Here is a 17,625-nt window from a genome sequence, read left to right as displayed (position 1 = left end):
TTTGTGAAACTTCTTTTAAATGCCCTCCTGTCAAAAAGACATCTGATCTATACATGGATAGAATTGATAAAAGTGAGAGTTTTAGCAAAATATATACAGAAGTATATCATGTATTAGGGAGTTATATAAGTATGTAATTACACAGCATAATCGCATTGCTGCAAATGCCCACATATTTCTTGTGATTTTTATTCCTTATTTTTCATTAAATCATGTCTTTATCTTTTTTTTTCACACGAGCTAAATTGATCCAAAGCTTTCATTCTCCTTTAAATTTTGTTCGAGTAAGAAGTATTTAAAAATATGTATGCTTTGAATTGAAAGCCGAATAAACATGTTAAATTCTTTACAATACTGGTCATGCTGGTAAAGAGTGTCGATTTCTATTTGTTCCTTGTAATAACATAGGTTGATGAATTATGAGTATACACCAGACAGCACCGGCCCGTCATGGTACCGGCATGGCACCTTTCTTCCTATCTTCATTTGTCTTTCCCCATCCCGTTTTATTTCCCTTTTCCCTTCCATTTTTCATTCTCTCTTTCCTCTACTTGCAAAGGGGGTAAGGGATAAGGACCCCTCGTCCTTCAAATCCAAGGACTTACTTTTTTCTTCTTCTTTTTAACTTCTGAATTATCCCCTCCCCCTCTGATTCCTTCTCTTCCTATTTCCTCCCCCCTTTCCTTGATGAGTTACGTGTAACATTTTGAAATTATATAAATCACAAGAATATCCCCGGTGCAATCTTAAAAAGGCCGTTGAATTTCGATTACCTTTTTAGAAACACCCTGTATACTGAATAAATGAATTAAAGGTCGGTGATCTAAAAGATCATAAAAAAATTACAAAAAGGAGGTTCTACAGTATTTTGGACTTAATGACCTCCAATATTATTCTTCGACACGTCTCCTCTCATTTCCATATTGACTGGTGGCATTAATTCCGTCAATTATCTTTCGGATATCCTATTACTGTTCATCCGTCTTTCGTAGTCTTTTTGCGCTCTGAAGATTTGCAGATATAAATCAGGATTGGCAAACTGATGGCAGCCAGAAGAATCCCTAAGATGCGGAAAGTAACCCGGTATGAACCGAACACATCGTAAAGAAAACCTGAGAGAATAGATGACACAGTGAATGATTAGTGGCATACACGTATTTAATTAACAGAAAAAATTAAGGCGTTTAAAGCAAGTATAAAGCTTCGGTAATGTGAATTATATTCGAGTTTTTTCTATCATTAAATATCATATATATAGTATATAAAAAACTATAGTCGTCATTGAATTTGTTTTTCAGACGTTAGAACATTGACATTTCACCATTTTGGCAGACAAGTAAACAGCAAAACATATTTTCGTACCTTCGTCTGTTTCAAAAAATTGTCAGTCATTCAAGTTGCACTTTATGGACAGCAAAAGTACAAATAAAAGAGGGTAATTTTAGAAGTGATATATAACCTTTGGTAAAAAACCTTTTTTTTTGTACGATCGCAATATTACGGGACAAAAAAAGGTAAAATTAATATCCGGAAAGCAAGAGACAAAAAGCACAGTTTCTCAAGTAGGCAATGGGGTTATTGTATACCCTTTATAGGAGGAACAAATGTCACATCTCTTTCAGAATATCGAAATATCATTCGAATATTTTTTACTTCATTGGAATAGTGGGGGGGGGGGGGCTGGGAGAAAACGAAACCCTGTGTAATTTGCATTTTATAGTGCACGATCCCGGCGCTCTTGGATGGTTTTGGACTCGCCGTCATATTCATCATGAATATAATCGACGAAATTTACATCATGGCCGTACGAAATAAAAAATCTCGAAAGCGGGAAAGTGAAGCGAACAAAATTGTCATGGGGCGCTTTTGTAATCTCCAATACCTAAGTCACATTTCAGTCAGATTAGGTTTACGACGTAATTGCGATGTTGTTGTTGTTTTGGGCCAGTTTGGCCTGGTTGCCGGCCAGATCGCCGTGATCGTACGATGGCTCTAAGGTAGCATGGGAGAGGGAGGTTGTTCGGTCAAAGATTACTGGGAACTAAAATTTTCATATGTCTCGGCAGATATTTCTAATCGCCCATCCATCCTTGACAAACGTCACTAAGTACCGTCCGACGTCCGGTTGTGAATCGACCGGTGTCCCTAGCATTGAAGGTCCCTGAGAGCAGATCTCGGCCGATTATCAACCGATGTCAGTGGTCCCTAACAGATCGAGGTCCGACTGGTATGTATCGATGTATGAACGATGTATAGCTAATGTGATTGACATCGGTAGGTGATCAGAGGTGGATCGGGGGCAGTTCATAAACTAAGTCATTTCACATTTACATTTATCAGCACGATTGTACACTACACAGCACAACACAACACAGCCAAGTAAGACGCCAAGAGGGAAAGGAAACAGGTCCAAGATGGTACCAAGAAGAGGCCAGCCAAGGACAACGGCAAGAGCAAGACGAAGAAGGTTGCACCAGTTATATCGCTGAGGACCTCCCTCAGAAAGAAACGTCGGGCCGGCATCGCCCAGGCATCGTTTGACTTCTGTAGGTGACTCTACCAATAAAATTCATCATCCGGCCATCTCACGAGCATCGTAGGATTCACCGGGAATTAGTTTCCTGTAGATTTCCGACTGTTAAATCGCTGCCTCCTAGGCCCAAAATTGTTCGTTTGCATAGAGTCGGACGCTGTCTGATCATCGGCGAGTGTATGGACAGCATCAACACTGCAGTTCCAGATCCAAAGTCTCTTGATATGAATATTCATGACTTGCGCGGCCGTCACATGGCAAAACGATGTATCTGAAAATTTGACTTTTTAAATGTTTTACATTTGGTGGGGTTTTTTTTCAGGGAGCTCTTTTCATTTATCTTGATCTAATAATCACAGGTATTTTAGTTTTCAAGATAGAATGGGCTATCTGCTGTACTTTTTTTCAAATTTACCAACTCTTGATGGTAAAAGGATGTATCGTACAGATCAGATACAATCCAAAAGTACCGCAATAGTGCGCAGTGTTTTTTGATAAAAAGATGTATCTGTTAGTTACACTTTTCTCCCATCAAAATGAGTGAGCCACCCAGCTTCGTGAAATATGGCAAAATAGTGTATCTGCAACATACATCTTTTCCACAAATAGTGCCAACAAAAGTCAGATACTATACACAACAAAAAAAAGTAAGTCCCCCCTAAATCAAAATGCTGTAATTTTCGAACGGAATAATTTGGAGACATAATATTTCGTAAGTTTTTTTTTACACCCATTAGGCAACCCATAGGGGAAAACGAGATTGATCGGTTTGGTCATGCATGAGTAATCAAATATTGAATTAAAAATGACCATTTTGGAAAATCACAAGAGTCGTTTTTCAGATTGTGTAAATACAAAGTTGGGCAAAGGTTGTTTTTGGTGAATTCTATGGCAATAATATTGTTTTACTATCCATCATTTAGCCACTCTACAGAAAATTTTGATAACGTATGTTCATGGTTGAGTAAGAACATTGTTTTTGTGAAGACGGATCCTCTCATATGGGTTTATGGTAGTATCCTCTAACTTGTTAAAACATGTTAAAATTGGAAAATGTTAGTGGCTCCCCTCCCCCAAATTCTCGATACCTCCCCACTTTCAAATTCTGGATCCACCACTTATTTGTCCATATATTCAACTGATCCTGAAATTTTTTTAGGAAACGAATACATTTATGCAGTAAATTGAGTATTAATTCGAGTTTCGAGTGTGCTCACTCAACCATGACAGTGTAAAAGTTCGGAAAATGTGTGGTGACGAAAAAGATGGATGATTAAGACAACAAAATGAATCTGTGACATAAAAAAACCTCTTTTACTCCTTTGAGGCGTGCTCACTCATCCATAAACAAAGAAATCGATTTAATTTATTCATAGAATTCTGCCCATAGGTTGATAAGCATTACTGCCAAATGATAGTGCTAAAGATAGCTTTGAAAAAAAAAGTTCCACCATATTGAATGGGGGTTACTTATTCTCGAAAATATGCATCCATAACGTACAAAATGTCTATGAGAGATAATGTTAACAAAAGTGAAATAAGGGTTTGTTTCATAAACGGTTTTTGTTACTTCTGTCAGTAATTTTCTCACGAAACTTCGCGCATGGCTTCAGAGTGACACTATCCAAAGAGCTCGCACACTCAGATAACCATTCGATACGGCACAGAGCGGGGCCAAGACCTTGAACTTTCTTCTCATTTGCATGAATTCGAATATTGTGTGCTCACTGAAGCATTAAATTTTCTTAAATATCCAATCAAACTTTGCAAGAAGGTTTGTGACAGATGTCCATAATTAGCAATTTAATTTTTCCAATAACGTAAAAATGAGCTTATCACATTCCACATGTTCATAGTAAGCTAAACGCCTTTGAATCACGAAAAAGGATGAGAAAAAATAATTTCAGTTACCAAATTGAATATTTGGCTATATGCTGTATCTGCATAAAAACAATTATTTTTATGAAAAACTAAAGCTAAATATTATACAATAAAATATCAAGGAAGATGAATTCAATGGCATTCTTATTAATCTAACTAAATTCAACACTAGGAAATTAACCAAGGCTACCAAGCTCATTTTAAAGATATAAAGTCCACGCACATGCATACTCTTATTCCGTAGACGCAAGTCATGATATCACATAGACTTCATGGGTTAATAATCATGCACGCCAATCGCTAGTACAGAGACATAATAATTACGATCATGGCGATTTATGAGACTAATGCAGAATTCGTAGGGGCATCTATCAAGCTCGGCGCACACTCCCCAATCTGTTTCGATCCGATCTAACATAGTAATAACACTGATATAGACAAACCAACTTGTAAAATCTTAGCAATCGAAATTAAAAAAAAAAATTGCGAGTGGCACATGCTCACGCACAGAATACATATGCTGCTCTGCTTTTGACTTCATTTACCGAATCCGTCAAAAGGGAACAAATTAGCAAATATGTCGGAGAGGAATTGATAGGGTAGGCCAATATTGATGTGGATGCTATCAAATAGTTTAATGCCAGAATTTGAGATGACGCGAGAGGAAACCTGTAGAAAATTGCTATGACAAACATAGCAATTTTGTACAGGTATGCCACCGATAGAACCCATCATTACCAAAAAAGGAAAAATGAGATGGAGCCAATCTGCAAGGATCTTCGAACAGCAGCCGAAGTTTATGCGAACTGAGAATTGTCAAAACTTGGATGTCAATGGGCAGCTGGCACCATTGTTCTGGGGATCGTGCACCTCAAAGTGAGTTTAAGTGGATGTAGGTGGGTAAAATATCTCCCCCGTCAACCTGTGCATTTGCCCATTTAGATGCTAATTCTTATGAATTGTCTATAATTGAGACTATACAGTGCGTATCAAAAAAATTACACTTTAAAAAAGCCCTGGGAATTAAATAATATGCAACATGTTGGTAATTTTTTCACATATAATCTTGGGTTTGGGTCTCATCTATCCAATGAAAGTAAAAGTTTTGACAGAATGTTACACATGACTGAGCACTGTCCATTTCCATAAAGCTCGCGGAAAACTATTTGCACAGAAATGCCCGTTGTCATGCTGTGTCAAGGGTAAAGGGCGAAATCAAACTTACCCTGCAAAACATTTCTCGTACCTTTCTATTACACTTTTAGTCACTTGAAATAAAACGGATACATTCAAGAATTTTTAACAATTGTGCCACCCAAATTGGAATTTCAACACTTAGTAAGCACAACCTTACCTGTTTTGTGCCAGCTGGATCTAAGAACATAACTGAATCTGAACAAAAGTTTATATCAGACATCTCCAGCATTTTTTCACTAAGTTTTTATCATTTAAAGGGCTTATGTCGAAAGGGCGGGTGCTGTCGCGTTAGGGTGCGTCAACGCGAACGCGAAGATTCGTCCAAAGCCGAAAGGGTACGTTGGGAGCGCCACGTCGCTTCGCGTTCACTGGAACGCGCCCTTTCGTCCAAAGCCCCCCCCCCCCGTTTGGACGAAAGGGTGTGTTTAATAATAATGAATAAATAAATACAAATATTTATAAGAAAGCTGAATATAAGGTATTTTGTCAAACATTGCCAATTTGCACGTAAAATAGTGAATTTTCCATCACTTAAAGCATTGACAATTTGAGGAAAAGAAAGAAAAGTTCAACTAAGAATAATAATGATAATAATAATAATAATAATAATAATAATAATAAAATCAGATACCCATCCTTGCAATAAGCCACTTGGCGCCAATTTTTCACTCCAAATTCATTTCCATAAATTCACTCTTTGGGGTGAAAATTATTATTATTATCATTATTATAAGTATTATTATTGTTATTATTTTTATTATTATAAGTATTATTATTATTATTATACACACAACACGCACACATACACAACAGATACATCTCACAAAATATACTGAGGCAGGGTCTCAAGTGTAAAATATAGTAAGGTAGGGTCTGAAGAGTTAAACGTTGTGAATACTGACCCGACATCAATTTTGGCCTTGCCCTTCCAGGACACATCTGCCGTAAGTTTTATAATTTGGGGGACACCAAATATCTCCAGGTATACGAATGTTTTCCTTTGTAATAAATACACACCTGCAAAGTATCAAATTGAAGGTAAGTTACTTTTTTTTATTTGAAAGAACCTTGAAATCAGTCATAATTTTTACATGTATCAATATTAAACCATAAAACATTTCCACCGAAAAATCCTCATGCAGCATGCCGTCATTGTTTTTTTTTTACCTTAAAAAGAATGTTTGTGCCATATGATAAATTTATGTTCCTATGCAAATTTCACATATCACTCGTCTTTTTTGTTTGTTCAGCTTTCTTATAAATATTTGTATTTATTTATTCATTATTATTAAACACACCCTTTCGTCCAAACCGGGGGGGCTTTGGACGAAAGGGCGCAATCCAGTGAACGCGACGCGACGTGGCGCTCCCAACGCACCCTTTCGGCCAAACCGGGGGGGGGGGGCTGTGGACGAATCTTCGCGTTCGCGTTGACGCACCCTAACGCGACAGCACCCACCCTTTCGAAATAAGCCCATTTAAAGTGGGTTTACATTTCATTTAACACTTGTTTCTCCACACTTTTCCCAAGCTTGACAATGATTCACAAAATGAATTTCAAGCCTAAGCCATTTCATGTAAAATCACAGCTCAGTGTAAAGCAAATATCGTCACGATGGCCTCGGTGTGTGGGGGAGCGGGGTGCGGCGCAACGCACATTTCGAAGTGTTTTGAGCAAGGAAACGGGTTAAAAAGGTAAAACATAGTATTATATTCAAATCAATTTTACTGGCTAAATTCAACATGTTCTTCATGATTAAGGTCTACCTTTATTCGCATAACTTTTTTCAAAGTCCTGCGCAAATCCCATTTTACTAACTTTTCAAAAGTAAGTGGTGCTCACTCAAGCGGAAATAATTTTCGACAGTTATATCGTCATTTGCTTAAATGGATCTGAACCAATGTTAAAATGTGGAAAAATCACCAGGATATTACCAATGTATAATTTTACAGGAGTTTTTCTAAGTGTAAACTTGTTTTTAATACGCACTGTATAGGACCTACTTCTAGCATTAGCATGCCATATCCAATGTTATACCCACCTGTAATTAGTCCTGAAATAAGATAAGATATTCCACTCACGAGGAGAGAGGAAGCAATAGCCTTTGGAAAGTTTTCTTTGTCCACATTCACAGAGATAGCTCCGTATAACGTCGAGGACGCGCTGTAAAAACCGAATCCGGCAAAAAGTGAACAAATTGACAAATATGTCGGAGAGGAATTGATAGGGTAGGCCAGTATTGACGTGGATGCTACCAAATAGTTTAATGCCAAAAGTTGAGGTGACGCGAGAGGAAACCTGTACAAGATTGCTATGACAAAACAACGCCCAGTTATGCCGCCGATAGAACCCATCATCACCAAGAAAACGGCTTCATCGTTCGATAAGTCTTCGGATATTCCATAAGAGAATAGAAATACTACCCAACCGCAGTAGGAAATATCGAACAAGGCCTGACATGGAAGCAATATAAAAGTAAAAACACGTTCAGCTTTAACGAAATCGACAGTATCATGAAGAGTTTTACGGACCACATTGACATTTGAATGTTGAACATTTCTTTTCTCCTCGTTTTCCGTGTGAAGATCTGACTTTGAGTCCATGAGTCCTGAGGCGGATTCCTCTTTACCCGAAAATTTGCAGCACTTCACAGCATCACCTGTTCGAAGTGGTTCAAGTTCACGCTCTACATGATCTGTTTGTTTAGAATCGTTAATTTCAATTCGATCTTTCTGACATCGGGGTGGACGCATTGTCGCTCCAATTGGAACGCAATGAAAAATCATAGCACTCAGAAATAAAAGACTGCCTCTCGGTCCATAGGCATCCAGGCATAAAACAGTTAGGTATGGCAACAAGAAACTCCCAAGCTGACTTCCCAACTGAGTTATTGTCGTAGCCATTCCGTAATGTTCTCTGAAGTGTTGATGGAGTGTTTCACATGATGTTTGCCTCAGTGGAGAAGCGAAAAGCCCTACAAAAGAAAAAAAATACCAAAAAAACTTTGATTCATATCTGTTTGATACGGAAGTTTTAAATTGCCATCGATTCGTCGAACTTGCGAGAAAATTTATTTCGCCATTCAGGTCGACATACACAAAGTTGTATGTCAAGATGATGATATACAGTGCGTCCCAGAAAAAACGAAACCGAGATTTAGCGATGATTTATCATAACTTAATCATAAATCAAATAGACAAATGACCAATCAATGTAAAGCTTAGAATCTCCTTTTTCATCTGGTATTACTTAGATTATTCCTCATTCACGCATGAGTGAGCAAAAAGAATTCGAAGAGAGGATGCCAAAAATTCATTTGACGGGGGGTATCTGAATTTCAAAAAGAAAATCACATGACTAAAAAGTTCAATATCTGCTCTTTTCTTTGATACCTTAATCACAGAAAATGGTCAAGAATTAAAAAAGTTATGATCCCTCGAAACAATGCTTGTATTTCCCTAATTTCATTAAATAAACTTGTTTTCACCGGTTTCCACAGAAGCTATCGCACGGTAACAAAAGACTTGATGCATGGCTGATCGTCAACAAAACCGAGTGTCGAGTGAGTTTGAACGCTAGCCTGTAAAACCTCTTCATTTTCTGAAATTATTGAAATTCAAGCCTTATTTCAAATAACCAGAACTTTGTTATTTCTTGACCATTTTCTGTAATTGAGGTATCAAATTAAAGAGCAGATATTGAACTTTTTTAAAATGTGGTTTTCTTTTTAAAACCCAGATACGGCCCGCCAAGTGACTTTTTGGTATCCCCTTTTCAAATTGTTTTTGCTCACTCATGCGTGAATGAAAAATAATTTAAGTAATTTCAGATGAAAGAAGAGATTCTAAGCTTTAAAATGGTAGGTCATTTGTCTATTGTATTTGTAGTTAAGTTATGATAAATCATCGATAAATCTCGGTTTCGTTTTTTGTGGGACGCATTGTACATTATAACGCCAAGTCGACATACAAAAAGTTTCGGAACATGGCGAGATACACTTTCGCCAAGTCGACTTATAAGAAATGATGTCTTTTCATCGGGTATGTTTCGTAAAAATGTCAAGAATATATATTTTTTTCATACCGAAATTACGGCCACGTTAAATGATTCAGAACAACACGCGCAATAGCAAAGAAGGTTCATTAACTAAATTATAAATCGATGATTCGTGTAAATGGGACAGTATAAATCGTGTTTATATGCATCATGAAAAAATAAAAAAAACATTCTATGATATTACTTGACGCCAGACCTCAATATATATATATATATATATATGTGTGTGTGTGTGTGTGTGTGTGGGTGTGTGTGTGTGAATGTGTGCGGTTTTAATGTATTGGTTCAATATGTAGATTATGTAAGACATCTTTTTGTTACAGGCTTAGAAGTCTATTGTATTGACTCAATTTTTTTTTACTTCTTGCTATGACTCATGGTTCTGTTCTGTAAATATTGTCTTCTTTCAATTCCCTCGTAGTAAAATCTTAAGTTTTTATTTGCTGAAATTGTTTCATCCATTGTATTTTTAGGGTGGTCAGGCTGTGCTCTGCTGCCCAGCCATCATTGACCAAGATGGGTCTTATACCCTTTTTGCATTCATATATGTTCCTATTGTTGATACCATAGCACCACTTGAACACATGAATACACCTCAACACACACCCTCACGCACATGCACCACCTGGACACTTGCAGTTGACCTCTCTCCAACCCTCCGGTACTTTTCATTTTCACGTCCCCCTGTTTGAGTCACATACTTTTACTCCAGATATTTTCACCTTCTTGCTAGCCCTCTGACGCACATATTTGATAACTCCCTATCTCAAGGTATTTTTCCAGATTTATTCAAAATAGCAAAAGTTAATCCTATCTTTAAAAAAGACATCTAATTTTTTAGGTGTAGTTATGGATGAATCTTTGACTTGGAATCAACACATACATCATGTTACGATGTCCGTTTCCAAAAGTATTGGGATAATTTCAAATTAAATATTAACTCTTCCTGACAAAATTGTATTCTTGTTATGCAATTCCTTAGTCCTCCCTTATATAACATATTGTAATGTCGTCTCGGCAAATTGCGGTTCTTTTAAACTCAATTCTATCTTTAAACTACAAAACAAAAGAGCAATCCGTATGTGCACAGGGTCACATTACTTGGCTCATTCTGACCCATTGTTTCATAAACTCAAAACCTTAGAAATCTTTGATATCAATACGATTCAAGTAGCTATCTTTATGTTCAAATATCTTAATAACCAACTTCCTCCGTCCTTTAAAAACATGTTTAGGTTTAACAGATCTGTTCATTTCTACAGTGCGTCCCAGAATAAACGAAACCGAGATTTAGCGATCATTTATCATTACTTAATCATAAATAAAATAGACAAATGACCTACCAATTTAAAGCTTAGAATCTCCTCTTTCATCTGATATTACTTAGCTTATTTCTTATTCACGCATGAGTGAGCAAAAACAATGTGAAGAAAGGATACCAAAATCTCATTTGGCGAGGGGTATCTGGGTTTCAAAAAGAAAACCACATTTCTGAAAAGTTAAATATCTGCTCTTTAATTTGGTACCTCAATTACAGAAAATGGTCAAGAAATAAAAAAGTTCTGGTCATTTGAAATAAGGCTTGCATTTCCATAATTTCATGAGATAAACGTTTTCCCACAGAAGCTTTCACATGGTGAACAAAAGATTCAATGCATGGCTGATCGTCAACAAAACGGAGTGTCGAGTGAGTTTGAAAGCCAGCCTGGAGAACCTCTTCATTTTATGAAATTATTGAAATTCAAGCCTTATTTCAAATGACCAGAACTTTCTTATTTCTTGACCATTTTCTGTAATTTAGGTATCAAATTAAAGAGGAGATATTGAACTTTTCAAAAATGTGGTTTTCTTTTTGAAACCCAGATACCCCCCGCCAAATGAGTTTTTGATATCCTTTCTTCAAATTGTATTTGCTCACTCATGCGTGAATGAGAAATAATGTATGTAATATCAGATGAAAGAGGAGATTCTAAGCTTTAAATTGGTAGGTCATTTGTCTATTTTATTTATGATTAAGTAATGATAAATGATCGCTAAATCTCGGTTTCGTTTTTTCTGGGACGCACTGTATATACCCAACCCGCACATCAGGAAACTTCCATCTCACCAACCCCAAGATATTAATAACTCATAAATTAATTCGACATCATGGTCCTGATATTTGGAACAACTTTCCAGACAATATTAAGTCATGTTCAATAATATACTCATTTCAAGCTACTATTAAAAGAAAAAACATCGAATCGTATGTACCCCCCCTCTTCAAGTTAATTATTCAACTGCCTTTTCACTTTCACCTGCATCTGCATTGCACCAACTTGATCAATGAAGAAAGACATAATATGTACCATTTTTGGGAGGCCGCCGTCATTCTCAAGCTTAACCGCTCACGATGGCGGTCTCCTGCATTCGTTTAAAGTCTGTTCTTTTCTTGTATATTGCTTCTTGTTGATATTTATTTTTAGTTGCTTTATTATGATAATTGCTTTATTGTTTTGTAAAATTCAAATGTATCACCTAGATGTTATGCTGTATATTCATCTTGAATGCAGAAATAAAATAAAATGAATAAAAAATTCAATATTTTCTGTTACGCGAATACGTATGCCAAAATAGATACATGCAAATACGTATGTCAAAAATAGATATGGGCGATTTCACGGTCAGTCGCATTACACTTTTACGTGTCTTTTCTAATACTTGGTGCTGTCAGTTTTACAGGGGCGAGTCTTTCTGTCAAGTTAATACAGTCAGTTTATCTTGATAAGTGGGGCTTTAAAACAATACGTACAGAATGGTTGTAAGCTGTATATTATTTACTCCATGTCATCCCCATAATCGGTCAGTTGCATTACACAAAAAGGACGTGGAAAAGGTGAATTATTACTGTTTGATAATTCTTTCAAATAAAGAAAAGAAACGTTTACCAACTTCAATACCTGCAAAAGATTACTTACATATGAAAGTCACAAATAAGATATTTGACTTTGGAAAGCAAGTTCGAGTTTCTCATGTGGATGGAAAAATTCCGGTCAGTCGCATGAAATGTAGTTAGTTTGTCCGGCACCAGAAATTCGATTTTTTTAAACCTTTCCCGCAACTTATGTTTGAAAATTTTCTTTTGATATTATGTAAAAATGATGACCTTATCCAACTGAAAATTTTAGAACATAAACAATAGTTAAATTGAAAAAAATATATGAAGTCCCATGTACATAATTTTTTGTATGGTTAGGATTCTCCTATAAGGAGATGCCCAAGAAAAAAATGAGGCTAATTATGATCCCCCTTTTTAAATATATTCCCATATGACTTATAAAAATTGATAGAAATATGAAATAGAGCTATTTTTTATTCTTTAAAAATGTCCGCTTTTGCTTTGAATCGCCCATATGATCTGCGTGATGGGTGGGGGGGGGGCTGCTCACTTCTCTCCACTTTTTTCGAAATGAATCTGCCAATGGACTAGCATGGCCCTGGGAAGCAAATTTGCTGGGGGTGCTGAAGGTGTGCTGAAGCACCCCGAAGATGTGTATGCTATACAGCATAGACAGCATCCCCTGGAAGGTTGGTATGCTAAAAAAGTAGAAATTCAACAAAATCCCTTTCATTTGTTTATTCATTAAGTTATTTATTTATTTTATTTATTTATATATTTATTCATTTATTCGTTCGTTCATTCATTCATTTATTGCTTGTCATTTATTTTCTCAAAACCTGCACCCTCTTTTAAAATCGCTCCCATTGCCCTGATGGGTTAATATGCAGTTGTTATAACCATGGACTAATAGGTCCATGCTAGTACAGAGATATAATAATTACGATCATGGCGATCTATGAGACTACTGCAGGATTCGCGGGGGCATCTATCAAGCTCGGCGCACACTGCCCAATCTGTTTCGATCCAAAGTAATAGTAATAACATTTATATGGCAAACCAAATGGTAAAATCTTAACGATTGAAGTTCTAAATAGTGGTATGAATACTAAATCGAAATCCAAATCTATTTCAAGACCCTTGTAAGAAAAAAAAAATCAAATTCAGTTTCGAATCGTAATGACACCCCCATCGACTGCGGCTTGAATTGGACTTTAATCGGACCACAAGGTTTGCAGTAAAGTAGAATTTTGATTTAAGCATTATGCTGAACTTCAAATGAAATAATTTGCTTTTTCGGTCAACTTTTTTACGTAAAGAAAAAATTCGAAAGTTTAAACGAATCACGTCGTACATGAAGTCGGATCATGTAATGTACAGATGTGCGGCGGACTTTAGGCAGAAGGTCACTTGTAACCGAGGAAATCCACACATATATTTTGTTACCTGTGAAGAAGAATGAACAACCAAGAAAAGAGGCTCCTCGGCTGAATGTACCGGCCAAAAGCGAAATTGTAGCAAGGAAGCCACCGATTATCGAGACAAGGCGACAACCAAACCTTTTGCCCAGAAGATGGCTGATTGGACCTATGAAAGGATACAGACATGATAAGCAGCTAACGAAACAGCTGATCTTGCCATTTAACTTGTTTAAATTACAAATACCCCCCCCCCCGAAAAAATAATTGCAATAATATTTGAATTAAAAGAGAAAAATCCAACAAGCATAACAGTGACAATTTCATTAATATTGGATGTAAAATAGGAAAGTTATGACATTTTAAAATTTTTATTTTTTTTCAGAAAATAGTTATAGGCTATATGCACAATTTTGTCACATGGAAATGAAAAAAAAATCGATGATATCCTTCATTCACTATTTCTATTGTTTTACACTGTTTGAATTATACAATTAGATTTTTACAAATTTGACAATAAGGACCAACTTGACTGAACCATAAAATGTTAAACAATGGTAATTCCACATGTTCAGGGGGAAATCAGACTTTGTTTTACAGGACAATGAGGAGAAAATCAGAATATTTTATATAATAAAATACACAAGAAAGAGTAAGTGAATTGATGAGTTCCCTCATTTGCATACCGATCTGCATGTGCATATTACTATTTTGTGAAATTAAGTGAAACTTAAAAATATAATTTTATTATTTTACGTCCGATTTTGATGGAATTTTCAGTGTTATGCTCGTTACATTTTTCTATTTTTATTCAAACCAACCAGTTGTTGAGGTGGACATTACCTTTAATAACGCTACTCATACGCCTGGCCTGATTTATTAGCAAGTGGATGAACTATTGCCCCAAAGTGATCTTGAGTCTCTATGCGTACCGAGCATGATGGCTGAGTGGTAGGGCGCCCACCAGATGAACGGGAGGTCATTGGTTCGATTGCCGGTCGAGTCATATTAAAAAAGGGAATTTTTGCCTGCTAGCTTGTCAGGCGCTCGTCGTGCGAGAATGGAGAATGGTAATAAAACATGTCTTGCAGGGTCTACTGGAATAATAGTTAACAGCTGAAATGGCTACCTTTGGGGAAACAAATTCAGAAAGAGATGAATAAAAGAAATATATTTTTCCCGAAACAAAAGGTCGAGGAAAACAATATACATGTACTCTCAAAGCTTACTGAGGGGAAAATAGTTTTCACTATCGCCCGAATAAACGAGTCAGTAATCGATTTTTAGTTATTTTGAGTCAGAGCAGCAGTCGCTTTGCTCAAATGATACCAATCGCCACTCTGCCAGAATTATCTATAAATTATTTTTATTTGAAAAATAAATTAAAAAATATCTGAAGCATACATGCAAGATGATATATGACCGTTTCCAAAGTGACGAAGATGAAGGCGGTTGAATATTCCATGTCCAGTTGGATGACCAGACTTGGAACAAGGACAGACAGTGATTTGACCAGTCCAGGATGCAAGAAATGGACCATAAACTTTGCTAAAACAATGATGTATCGCCATCTATCAAGATTCGGCGTCGAAGGCTTCATAGCTGACAACCACAGATTTATTGACAATAAGTTTTCACAGACTAAACCCCCGAGGAGTAGACCCAGCTGCTGATTAAGCTTTGCGGGAAAAGATGGTCTAGTAAAACCAGCAAAATAAAAGAACGAATTGAAAACACTTATATATCTATTTTCTTTTTATGACAATTATTTGGTCTTTTCAGTCGTTCAAAGTCCATCCGCTTCCGCACAGTATAGGTCTGTAGATAGCGGGGCCAAGGTAATAGGGTGATGATATCCAAGCCCATATAGGGCAAGGACTTATCATAATATTGTATGCTCTATATAAGATCTGCCTTATTATTATCACTTATTTGGTGTTTTCAATACGCCAAGTATAGGGTCAACGCGTCATTGGAAAGCCATGACCTGTAACATGCTCATTTTTTTTGTAGCGGCCTTACAAACAAATTTCAGGATCTGCATGACCTATGTACAGGGGCGGATCCATGATTTTCCATAAGAGGGGGGGGGGGGGCAAATCTTTCGGAGGAAAATTTTGACAAGCAAAAAAAAGGTTTTCAACCACAAATTAAGGATATTTCGTACCCGAAAACAAAAATTGACAAGCGAAAAAAGGTCTTCAATTTCAAAAGAGGGGCACACCTCTGTTTTGATCCCCCCTGGATCCGCCAGTGCCTATACATGTATAAGAGGATAATCCCCGGGCGATCATATGAAAAAAACAAGATGACGTTCACAATGAAGACGGCCTTGCCTATTTTTCTAAACATTTTATCATGAGATCTCTTAACTGTTCATGATTTCGAGTTTCTTGAAGAAGATTCAGGAGTTAACGTGTATATCTATCATGAGGCTTTATGAATCATATCCATCAACAGAACAATCGTCTTGTTTGACATAATTTTGAGATTCAACTCATTTTAGGGTCATTTAGCAGAAAAATGCACCAATTGATGGAGGGATCGTAAAAATGAAGTATACAGAATGGTGTGAAAGATGCGTATTGTGAAAGTACCATGTATGCGAAAGTGGCAACAGAAAAGAGGCAAGTCGCTGTACTGACCGGATTAACTCGAGCACTGTATATCAATGTTACGGAGGTTAATCGTTAGCATTGCCCACTTATGTTACTCAATTATATCACTTTCGAAATTACTGAAATAGAAATGCACACAATTCAGTGTAAGTGTGGTATCAACAATTTTATTTACTGAAGTCAAAATGTTTGCAAGATAGAATCAATATTCAATATTGTTTTTCAGAAGCAGGATTTTACCAATTATTTAAGTACCATAAAAATCATTAACCATTTTTCGTTCTGTTTAATGTTTATAATTTGAATGAGGCAACCTTAAAATAACTTTTCATCTATAACCTGAGATCCTAAGCAATGCATGACCAATTCTGGGAATCCAAAGATAGTTTACCAAATCCTCTCGATGGCATTTACCCTTGTCAATCTTCGTAACGGAAGTTAAATCAAGTTACAAATTACAATACTTATTTTGTAATCTTAGGAACATCCATATTTTAGGTAAAATCTTTATTTAAGAAATAAAGATGAATGTGGAACGCATAACTTAATTTTGTCAGCCCCTCCCCCCCAAAAAAAAATGTTTAAACAGAACAGAAAACGGACAACTGTCATTTTTGTTGTCGTTCTTGTTCATAGTTGGAATGAGAAAACCGAAAAACCGGGCACAGAATTGTAGTTCATCTTAAAATTCTCTGGCAATAAACGAAATATAACAATCGCAGGCCCGTAACCAGGATGAAACTCTTGGTTACGAGGATTCCCGCTGCTTGCCAATAGCCAAAGGGATAGAGAGAAAAAAGGGGGTAAATCATTATAAAAAAACCATGAGGAAATTGATAATAAAAAAGGGAAGGTGAATGAAACAAAAGGCTAAAAATTCACGTGTGTAAGTTAATATACATAAATTATTGAGTGAATCTATATGATCTAATCTAGATTTCTTTTCATTATTTTGTTTCATCGAGATACGCAAATACGCATCCTGGTCGTGATTTTAAAAAATGATGAATAGCCAAAATGTTTGATTATCGAAATACGTATTT

General features: G+C 36.4%; 1 protein-coding gene across 1 annotated transcript; it reads right to left on the bottom strand.

The window, feature by feature from the left end:
- Window positions 1-648: 648 nt before the first annotated feature.
- LOC121409608 (monocarboxylate transporter 1-like) lies at window positions 649-15,621 on the bottom strand. The gene is made up of 4 exons (XM_041601518.1): window positions 15,369-15,621; window positions 13,993-14,133; window positions 7,654-8,586; window positions 649-1,112 (listed from the first exon to the last, which is right to left on the bottom strand). Exons 1-4 carry the CDS (start codon window positions 15,562-15,564, stop codon window positions 976-978), a joined length of 1,407 nt encoding a protein of 468 aa, XP_041457452.1. The 5' UTR covers window positions 15,565-15,621; the 3' UTR covers window positions 649-975.
- Between the last annotated feature and the right edge of the window lie 2,004 nt (window positions 15,622-17,625).

This window comes from Lytechinus variegatus, chromosome 2, assembly GCF_018143015.1.
Source record: "Lytechinus variegatus isolate NC3 chromosome 2, Lvar_3.0, whole genome shotgun sequence".
Taxonomy (NCBI): domain Eukaryota; kingdom Metazoa; phylum Echinodermata; class Echinoidea; order Temnopleuroida; family Toxopneustidae; genus Lytechinus; species Lytechinus variegatus.
This window is presented reverse-complemented; position numbering and strand designations above follow the sequence as displayed.